The following is an 11437-nucleotide window of genomic DNA, read 5'->3' on the forward strand; positions in this document are numbered from 1 at the left end:
GGATCTGATGAATGGTTACGAGTTTCTACGTGTTTCTTTCATCATCGGTAGGGTACGAAGGTTTTAGAATAGAATCTTGCTTGACATGAGGTTTATTACCGGAATTGGGTTGTTTTGGACAGCTGCTATGATTAGAAATCATTGCTATGAGTATTTGAGTTATGAGATATATCATGGGATTACATCTTGGGTTATGATTATGGCTTGATACAGCTTGTTCAGACTTATACAGAGTGTTGATGCGAGATTCTGATCTTATAGAAAGTTCCGGATGTTGGAAATTGGATTCTAAGGCTTGTGGGCTAAGTTGAATTAAGAAAATCTCAGTTATGTTGTGTTATCAGACCTATATGAGATAAGGTGACGTGAGATCACCCCCAGGTATGTGCATGGTAAGGTTACACGGCGGTTTGATGACTTTGAGAACAACTCTGGACACGTTCGAGGACGAACGTATGTTTAAGTGGGGGAGAATGTAACGACCCAACCGGTCATTTTGAGCATTTTCACTTTGCTCGGTAGTTTACAGGCATGAGTAGATATGTATGATGTATTATGACTTATTTGAATCATCGGTTTTGGTTTTCAGGTTATTCGAAATTGAATTGGAAGAATGGATTTCATTGTTGAAGCATTAAATTGGGATAGTTGACCAAGTTTGACTTTTTATGAATTTGAACCCGAAAGGGAGTTTTGATGGTTTCGGTAGGTTCGTTGGGTAATTTTGGACTTAGGAGTGCGTCCAGATTGTGATTTGGAGGTCCGTAGTGGAATTTGGCTTGAAATGGCGGAAGTTGGATTTTTGGAAAGTTTGACCGAGAGTGGACTTTTTGATATCGGATTCGGATTATGATTCCGGGAATTGGAATAGCGTCGTTATGTCATTTGGGACTTGTGTGCAAAATTTGAGGTCAATCGGACGTGATTTGATAGGTTTCGGCATCGGTTGTGGAAGTTTGAAGTTCAAAGTTCATTAAGTTAGATTTGAGGTGCGATTCGTCATTTTGATGTTGTTATGCATGATTTGAGGCCTTGAGTAGGTCGGTGTTATGTTATTGGACTTGTTTGTATGTTCGGACGGGGTCCCGAGTGGCTCGGATGAGTTTCGGACGAGGTTCGGATCACTTTCGTTGCATAGTGCATTGCTGAAGGCTGCTGGTTCTGGTGTGATCGCACCTGCAGCTGGTTTTGTGCAAGTGCGATGGCCGCAGAAGCGACAAAGGCATTGCAGAAGCGAGGTGAGTGCTGGGTGAGGAAGACCGCAGAAGCGAAGATTTGGGCGCACATGTGGATGCGCAGGTGCGAAGTGATGGAGCGCAGGAGCGAGGTATTTCGCAGGTGTGGATGATGGCTCGCACCTGCGATGTGGCAGAAGCGGATATTTTATCTGCAGGTGCGAGGGTCGAGTTGTCAACTGATTCTGCAGAAGAGGAGGTTATGTCGCAGAAGCGACGCCGCAGAGCGGCTAATGTGCCGCAGGTGTGAAAATGCTGGCAGAAGCTATAAATCGAGGGTTTTGGGTTTTTCTTCATATTTTGAGATGTGGGACTCGAATTGAGGCGATATTTGGATCAAATTTCATCACAAAGATTGGGGTAAGTATTCTACACTTGGTTTTGATCTTATTCCACGAATCTATCTTCATTTTTGGCAATTGGTTGATGAATCTTAAAGAGAAATTGAGGGTTTTAGCCTAAAGTTTCATAATGTGAATTTTTGAGTTTTGAACATCGATTTGGAGTCGGATTTGAGTGAAACTAGTATGGTTGGACTCGTAATTGAATGAGTGTTTGGATTTTGTAGATTTTGTCGGGTTCTGAGGTACGGGCCCGAGTTGGGCTTTTGGCCAATTTTGGGCTTTCGATTCAAGATTTGATCTTTATCGATCGGGATTGGTTCCTTTAACATTGTTTGATGTGCTTGAGTTATTTTTGGTTAGTTTCGAGCCGTTAGGAGGTCGAAATGCGCGGGATCTCAATTTTGGAGCATCGCTTGGGTTGCTCAGTATTTGGATTCTTCTTGTTCGAGGTAAGTAACTCTTCTAATCTTAGAGCTGAGGGTATGAACTCTGAATATACGTGTTATGTGTTTGGTGTTGAGGTGACACACATGCTAGGTGACGGGCGTGTGGGCGTGCACCGTGTGAGCTGTGACTCCGTCATTTATGTGGTACTGTGTAGTTACTTGAACTTGTCTGAAATCATGAAATCTTTACGTACTAGAGTTATCAAAATGTGATTCATGCTATAAACTATGTTTAGGCTACATGCTTATCCTGTTGGGACCCACCGAGGTCATTTATGTTGTTGAGTTATCTGCTTTCGTTGCATTACATACTCAGTCATATACATTCATATGCATATCATATCTCAGTCTCTATTGTTATTTATTGATATATTATAACATCATTTTTGGGCTAGTTTCATGACATTGTGAGCCCGTGAGAGAGAGACTGGAGAGATTGATGATTGAGTGAGGCCGAGGGCCTGATTGATTCTGATATTGATACTATGGTAAGTGAGTTGTTCGTGCGAATTATAGCGCTTGGACTGAAGGAGCCCCTCCGGAGTCTACACACACCCTCAATGAGCGCGATTGTTATTATTGAGGGATGGATCTTCCCTGGACATGGATCTTGTCCGAAGCATTATATACCTGGAGATGGATCTTCTCCATGGGATGGATTGGCCCTACTTGGTACCGAGTGACTGATGATCAGTTGATGTGTATATTCCGGGATGGATCTTCCTTGGGCCGGATTGGCCATATACAGTACCGAGTGATTGAGCACGATGAGTGGAATGTGTGAGAAAGTGAGATTGAGTACTCTGAGAGTGTGAGTACATGAGTTTATCTCTGAGATACATTGCATTGACATGCACACATGACATACATGCATAGGGATGTATTTTCCTCATGATGTACGGTATCACGTCATTCATGACTTCTCACACATGTTGACATATGGGCATAGTGATGCATTGGTTTTACTCTGGCTATCTGGAAAGAAAATGAAACATCTTAATTATTATTGAAAGGATTTTTGGGAAAATTACTGTTTTCAAACTTATTCATATTTTTGGCAACTTCGGTAAACGATTTAGGTTTTCACTAATGTACTTGAAAGGCAGAACTATTTTCAGAAATCATGATTTTGTTGAGCATTTTATCTCTGAGTTACTTCTTGTATTACTTACTTTACGTTGTTATGGACTGTTGTTGGCTATTGGTGTTGGATCCGACCTTGGTACAAGCTCGTCACTACTTTCAACCTAAGGTTAGGTTTGTTACTTATTGAGTACATGGGGTCGGTTGTACTCATACTATACTTCTGCACCTTGCTTGTAGATATTGGATGCTGATGTTGCTGTGCTTGACGGGAGCTGGAATTGAAGACAACTTGCGTTCCGGTTGTAGCTGCCTCTTGTTCATGGTAGCCTTAGTTTTATAAAAATCTGTTTATGTACTTTTCAAACAGATGGGATATTTATTTCATACCAGCTTTGTAAAGTCTATTCTTAGAAGCTCATGATTTGTACTACCAGTCCTCGGAAAATGTATAAGATTTAGATAATTTCTTTGCTTAATTGCTTTATTAATTATTATTGAAATTGGTTAGTGATTAACTGGCTTACCTAGCGAGTTGGGTTAAGTGCCATCACGACTAGTTGGATTTTGGGTCGTGACAGTAGGGTCCAAACTACCAAGTCCTAGATGAAATAGGAAAAGTTTCTCGCTTGGGCGCCACGGAGGGCGACTGGCGCAAAGTTGGGTGCCCAACTCTGTCTTGTGCTGTCTTTTACGTTTTGAATGGGGCATGGCTCAAACCTGGATGCCAAAAATCTTACTCCCTCTAAATTCTTCCATTTTAGCTTCAGTTTACGCACAATCCTCCCATATCACCTTCGATTGACCCCCTACACATATAAACACCATTATTAAGCTTGAGTAACAAATGTTCGCACTAAATTTAACAAGGTCGAGGCATAATGCAAGGCAATTTACATGCAAAAATATAGAATTTTAGCCAAACATCACCACTCCACGCTTAAGCTCTTGCTCGTCCTCGAGCAACCTAGCACTTTGTTAACCCAAACACACAACACAAGATATCATACAACAGAGGAGCATTTAGCAATTCAATGCACTACACCTATGACTATGATTGATACCAATAATTAAGCCATTGCATCCGCATTCATGCACTTCCCAACCTTCACATGCCAAAATATAAGTGAATAATTCAAAACACTCAAACAAGTTGCCCATAATCGCCCAACCTCAAAGACCAACTCGTTGTCAATAAGCACTCTCGACTTGCACACTCACCCCAACAAGAGAAGTTTAATAAAGTTACCTATCTGTCATGGAACCATGTGTCCTCGCCAAAGAACAAGAGAGTATGTAGTCCACATATTCAAATCAAGAGTTTCAAATATAAGTTAAGAACATTATGAACAAAAGTTAATCGCTCACTCTCACAAGAGAATTCATGTGCATCCCGAGGTCGTACCATAGGCTTATCCGTAGTGTTATGTCTCTACTAATCTAAGCTTGTGAAGTCTAAGATCAATTAAGTCTTTACGGGTCTAAGGGACAAGTAGAATATATTTTGGGTATAAGAAAGAAAAAGAGACAATTTCACTTTAAGCTGCTCGGTTGAAACTTTTGACAATATCTAGCCCACAAATCTATTATGCAATTTGAAGCCAAAAACTAATTATAATAGCTAGCCAAAAACTTAAAGGTAGGCACAAAATTTCCGCTTCCCCTCCGCCTGTATCAGTTCAATGAAATATCTAACAAAGCTCCCTAACTTGTAGTTGTTTAAGATGGAGGACGTGAGCATAGGAATGTGGGTTGAGAAATTCAATTGATATAATTGCACTGAAGTATTAACGGGCATTTATAGTGCATGGGGTAAGGGTAAGAAGGGGAGAAGAGAAAATGGGTGTGGATATTTGTGGTGCCACGTAATTCGGTGTTGGGCCTCTAAAGATGCCTAAGTCACGTGGATTCATTGGGCTTTTACAAAAGTAACACAGTGATGTGGCAACATGAGATGACAAGGATAAAGAAGAAGGGCAACTGAGAATTGAGCAAGGAGAGAGTTGGACAAGTTTTGCAGTTGTAGAAAACATGATCTGTAAACTTTCTTGAACACTCTATTTTAGATATGATATGGGCTGCTTATGGGTCCTTTTCCAGCCTATCTGTGGTTGTATAGATGTATGAACATACATGTGCAAAGAGAATATCCATATACATTTTTATATGTGTCCTACATAGCATAGAATCAGAGCTTGAGATTTCCACGCAAGCTTCTTCAATTTTGCTTGAAGTTCCTTACCCACCTTCTCTCCTCATATCTAGTGATTCTTCAATATACAAAATAGACCGTCCTATACAAAAAATATACTAAATAGACTGTCACTATACAAAATATATACAAAATAGACTGTCATTGTATAATTTATATACAATAGACTGTCACTATACAAAATATGTACAAAATATACTGTCACTATACAAAAAATATACTAAATAGACTGTCACTATACAAAAAATATACAAAAAAGACTACAATTATACAAAATAGACTGTCACTGTACAATTTATATACAATAGACTGTCACTATACAAACAATTATACTAAATAGACTGTCACTATACAAAATATATACAAAATAGACTGTCACTATACAAAAAAATATACAAAATAGATATTTTGGGTTATTAGATGTAATATTTTTGGGTCGGAGGGACATTTCGTGTAAATGGGAAAAACATGGGCTATTAAAATTTTGAAGGGCATAGTCAGTCATTTTCTCAAAGAAAAAAGCCTTTTTCACTCCTAAACGACGGTGTTTTAGTGAAGGCCTAAATCTAAAACGCCGTTGCTTGAACACGGACGTCTTCTTCCTTGGCTGCACTACCAAAGCCCCGATAAACCCTAAACGCAACAACCATCAGAGGCTAATCTGCGCAATGGACGAGAAAGAGGCATCTGCTTCAGCGCCTTACCTTAACCCCGTACTATCAAGTGAATGCGAAGAGTGCAAGTCAAATTCATGGAAATACAAATGCCCTGCTTGCTCTATACGCACTTGTAGCCTTCCTTGTGTCAAATCCCACAAGGAAAGAACTGGCTGTACTGGAAAAAGATCGCTCACTGATGTCGTCCCTTTGTCCCAATTCAACGATAACATCCTTTTATCAGGTTTATATCTTACTCTTAATAGTGAATTTTCATCCTCTGTAGTTGAAGTTTCTTTTTTTCCCTTTTTTGTACTTGTTATGATTGCTTAGGATTTTCTCTGAAACTCGTTGCCTTTATGAATGTTTGCTTTTTGCATGAAAGTCTATACAATATAATTTCTAAATTCAGTCTCACTTTGAATCCCCTTGGCACGACAAGAAGTTCAAGTGTAGTGGTAAATGGGGTTCAAAAGTTGCTTTAGGTCATACATTCAAATCCCAATTGTGATATTCCAGATTCTTTTTGGATCCCCATGTATAAATTTCTGGCTCTGCTACTGCTTCGGTAGGATGTATTTGCTTCATCAAGGTTGAAGATATTCTTGCCGTAGTAACATGAGTGCAAAAGAGTTACTGAAATTGTTAATATAGGTGGAGAAGATGTAAAAGGGAAGTTGTTACTGAAAATATTGGAAGCTTTGCGATGGGAACCTGATAGTTTGGTTTCACAGGCCCTTTCTTCTTTCTTTTTAATCTTTTTCTTTTTCCGCCAAAGTGGAACCCTTGGCATGCTGCTTACTTTTGCTCCAAAGTACTTAAAAAAAAAAAAATTCCCTCCAAAAGTTGAGCAAGGTCAAGTTTATAAGAAGTTTGTGTAATAAGCTAGTTTCCCTTTGACAATGATAGGTTTATTCATTCCAGTTTTATTAATCTTTTTAAATGCCTTTTTTTTTCCAATTTGGAGGTTTCACTAAGAGTTTTTATGTGAAACGTCCCATTCAGTCTTGTAAATATGCTTCTTTCTGTGGGATCTATCTATTTCACCTATGAGCAGGGCGGAGCAAGCATAAGAGTTACGGATTCGGCCAAACCCAGTAACTTTGGTCAAAATCCTGTATTTTTCTTAAGAAATCCATTGAATATGTATAAATTAGTAATTTAGACGTAACTTGAACGGACTAGAATTCCGAACCCATAAGCTTCAAATCCTAGCTCCCTTTCTGCCTATGAGGAGGCATTAGTTCGTTGTCCGTGTTGGCGAAAAGCTCTAAAAAGCTCTCTAGGTCTATTGGGGCTATAACTGCAAAGGTCAATTTAAGTGTGGGCTTTAGTAAAAAAAAAAAAGGCATGATGGGAAATAAAAATAAAAATATATATGTAATTTAAGACTTAAGAAAAAGTAACAAATTCATTCATAATGTTTTTCTTAACTAATGAACTTATTTGCCTGTTATATTTGTTGTTTAGTACCGCTTGATTCAAGATAGAACTCGTGCGCAATGAGTACGCACACCTTAGTGCCTTGCCTACACTGAAGTGCAACTTAGCGAGGCAAAGTGACCTCTTCTAGCTTTTCTGAGCTTCAAGGCTTAAGCGTGCCTTAAATGAGCCTTTGGCAATTCCATTAGTTGGGAAGAAGTCTCAACAATGGTGAAAATCTTCTTCTGTTATGATATGCTTTTGGAAGCTGTTTTTTTTTCCCAATTGATGAATGCTTTTTGAAACTTTTTCTTTTGGCAGATTATAACATGCTTGAGGATGTTAAGAGAGTTGCTGAATCAGCTAAAAGAATGAGACAGAAGCTATGTGGCTACTCTCATTTTAGGCTTCCTTTACATCTGAAGAATCTTCTGCGAGCTGGTTTGAATCGTAAGACCAAATTACTCTTTGTATCAAGCGGAATGTCGAGAAGAGAGAAAAATCAAACTTATTACAATAAAAGGTTTGGTCTCGTGGAGTCGGCTTGTGCTTTGAGTTAATGATGCATACATTTCATATGTATAATGGTGGAATGCTTGGCATATGGATATCCTTTATTATTTTGAGATTAGGAGGCCTATATTTGTTTGTCAGTCTTTTTCTTGTCTGAAGTCCATAAAGTTGCAGTAATAATGCATGTTTTGGATGATCTCATTGTGCACATAATATATATTTTTTGTGCTATGATTATACGGCTTTCTAGGAGTGTTCTAGCCCTGTGTAGTTTTTTTTGCCAGTTAAATATAGAGAACCTCTAATACATTTTATTTGTATTTTTATTTTGCATGATGTTGACCTGGGATGAATATAATTGGATAAACAGGGTCGGTGAGGATTCATACAATTGACACCAACTTGTTTGAGATTGAGGCGTATAATAATAGTAGTTGTTGTCATTATACGGCTTGCTAGATTACAGAAGCAAGCGCCCTTCACATTACTTGGTTTGGCATCCCCTAAGCCAACAACTTGGTGAATTGGTTCCTGCTTCAACTTTTTTTTTAATCCGTAAAATTATTCCATGTCATATGCCTTTGGAAAATATCTCCTTTTTCTTCTGTGGATTTCTAGTTGTTCTCATCTTGGACTTCATGAGAAATACAAGGCTTCTGTTTATAGCCAGTTGGTTTAAATGTGAGCCTCCGTTAATCATTTTTCCTTTCTTCCAGATTCATTGTTAGCAACATCAGTTTGCCTTGTTTGTTATTATTATTACTACTCTATCATCAAACTTATCTTCAGCTTTCTTTTTATCACGTGCTTCCCCCTTTTGCTCTTAAAAATTACCATCTGGGCTTTTGTTATCTTATGCATATGACATTCTCAGGTGTTTTATGATTAACAAATTCTTATTTATTCCCCAGGAAAAAGTTCATATCTTGGACAATTGAATGGCGTTTTCACTTGACAGATATTGTGTTGATTGATCATGGGTAAACATCCTTCTTGACTATACTTAGCCTTTCTCCAAAAAATAAAAATAAAAAGACACCCTTCATGACTAATTGTATTTTCCCTTTTGGTTCCTGAAGTTTTCATCTTTTGTTTTGGCCTACATAATATTGATCTACACACTGTCTTGGTGAACTTTCCAGTACTTACTAATTGCTTTTTGTTGCAGAGTACATGAAGACACAAGCCTCTGCTCCGTGATTGAGAATCATTTGAAACCAGGCCCTTGGAATCATCCATTGAGGCAATTTTGTGAAGAGCCACTGGATTCTCTTAAACTTTTCATCTGCAAAAATCCTAAGGTCTCTTCTGATTTCTTGGAATTTGTTTCATATAATTATGTTCGTGGCTGTTATCAGCTCTTTTGGATAGGCTGGTTCCATTTCCTTTTCCTTGGGGGTAAATTTTGTTTACAATGCCAAACCACAAGTAGTGTGCTTTATGTAATTTCTTTTTCGTTGTTTTTTTCTTCTTTTTGAGACATGCTTTTCTTTTTATTTTTTAATAACTATTTTTATATTGGGTACATCTTCAAATGGGTTATTTTTAGTTAATACTGCCAAAGGGAATGTAGGGCGTCTGATTACTTTGTTTGGTGGCAGGGCGCACAATCACCTTTTTATCAGTTGGATATAAAGGCTCCGCTGCGTGAACAACTAGCCAGTAAGGTTATCCTAGAGTACCCTGTCATTTATGTTTTCCTGCCGTCACACAGCTGTGATTTTGAAGTAATCAAAGATTCTGTCCCTCTAAGAGTGGAGCAAAATGAGCTCTATTGTGATAGCCGAAGTCCCAAGGGAGTGATGTTCAAGGAGGAGGATATAGAAGATGGTGGATCTTTAGACCCACACGTTTCAGATCTCTTGAATTATACCAACTTAAATGTTGCATCCAAGTCAGCTGCCAATAAAAAGGAGACCAACAAATTGGTAGCGAGCAGAGGTGCCAGATCATTTGTAAATGAACATTTTAATGAAGATGACCAAGATATATGTAATGATACATACTCAGATCTTGATCTGGTTCATTCATTTATGAAAGAAAAGGATCTGGGGGTAAAAGAGGACTGTTCATACTTGTGTGATGTTTTACCTGTGGAAGGAGAATTGGAGGAAGGAGAGATAGCATTCAAGTCATCTACGGAAAAAAGGGAGACTAACAAATCTGTATTATCAGAAGGCCAAAGTGCCAAATCATTTGTAAGTGAATTTCTTAATGAAAATGTCGCAGATATATGTGATGATACATACTCAGATCTTGATTTGTTTCTTTCATCTATGAACTAGAAGGATCTGGGGGAAAAACAGGACTGTACATATTTGAGTAACGTTTTACTCGTGGATGAAGAATTGGAGGAAGGAGAGATAGCTTGACTTCTTCTTTTCCAATTCCTTACTGCTAATGGCAGTTAAATGCAACAAAAGTCGAGTTATTGTTATGGTGGGCTGGTGGTAGTGGTACAAACCAGGCTTGGCGTGTCAAGTAAATATTTGCTTGTTGTCCACTGACTTGCAGAATATAGTCAGAAAGTTAATTGATAGCAGAATTTCTCGATTATGGCTCTCTGAAGATTTTTTCACTTCTAAATTGATGAGGAGCATTATAACCATATCCGAGGGTTTCTGGTCCTGATTCTCTTACAGCCCTTTTTTGTGGGATGTGAAAGATCCAGCACATGGTGGTGGTTGGCGAAATTTTAATTATAATTGAGAGCTGTCTCTACAATGAGCAGGTCCTAAATGTGATCATTTGGATTGCAGAATCTGCTAGCTGTTCACTTTCCAGTTCTAGCTGATATCTGGAGTAATATGCACATCTAAGCAATGGTTACTTCTTATGCTACCCTTTCTTATTCGGTTATCAACAGCATATCATTTTTCTGGTGCCAAAGGAGACGCAAACCTCTGCAATTCTTGACCCATTGCTTAGTATAACCCTATAAATAGTTCTCAGGAATGGTGTTCATCTGAGGTGATCAGGCGCAGAAGACCCATTTTGTTGTCTACATTCCTCCCTTTTGTGTTCTTAAAGAACTTGGTTCATTTGACAATTGGCAATTGATTGTGTTTTTTCATATGTAATTTATGAGTTTTAGCCCTGCAGAAATGGGGTACTTGAAATGTAATGTCGTTTCCACCAGAACTGATAAATGTTCCAAGAAGTGTTTGATATCTATTTAATATACTGAAGTTACAGATATCATGTAAAATTTGAGGCAATCGAGGCCCGAGCCCAAGGTTGACGAATGATAATTATGTGAAAAATTTGAGGCAATCGAGTGTGGCAAAGCCCAAAGGTTGACGAATGATAATTATGTGAATGAAATGGAGAAATTTTACTATTAGATTGCTGAACAATTATGCGGTCTGCGAGATGTTTGTTTAATGCTTTTTGAGGATGGTGATCCTTCTACATACTAGGTTAAATGTACAAAACTATTGTTCTTAGTAGTCCATGTGATAATGAGTAGACCTCGTTTCATGTAATTTAAATTTTTATATAAGGGTCTTTCGTATGTGGTAATCAC

The 11437-nt window shown here is 38.3% G+C and overlaps 1 protein-coding gene across 2 annotated transcripts; it reads left to right on the plus strand.

Moving 5' to 3' along the window:
- Positions 1-5869: 5869 nt before the first annotated feature.
- Positions 5870-11109, plus strand: LOC107808517 (uncharacterized). 2 transcript variants are annotated; one of them, XM_075230789.1, is made up of 6 exons: positions 5870-6220; positions 7720-7921; positions 8823-8891; positions 9080-9212; positions 9513-10109; positions 10200-11109. In XM_075230789.1, the coding sequence occupies exons 1-6, from the start codon at positions 5989-5991 to the stop codon at positions 10281-10283; spliced, it is 1317 nt and encodes a 438-aa protein (XP_075086890.1). In that variant the 5' UTR covers positions 5870-5988; the 3' UTR covers positions 10284-11109. The 2 variants fall into 2 exon arrangements, with proteins under 2 accessions (XP_075086890.1, XP_075086889.1); XM_075230788.1 differs by having other exon boundaries at positions 5880-6220; positions 10197-11109.
- Positions 11110-11437: the final 328 nt, after the last annotated feature.

The sequence above is a fragment of the Nicotiana tabacum genome, chromosome 15 (assembly GCF_000715075.1).
Source record: "Nicotiana tabacum cultivar K326 chromosome 15, ASM71507v2, whole genome shotgun sequence".
Lineage (NCBI taxonomy): Eukaryota > Viridiplantae > Streptophyta > Magnoliopsida > Solanales > Solanaceae > Nicotiana > Nicotiana tabacum.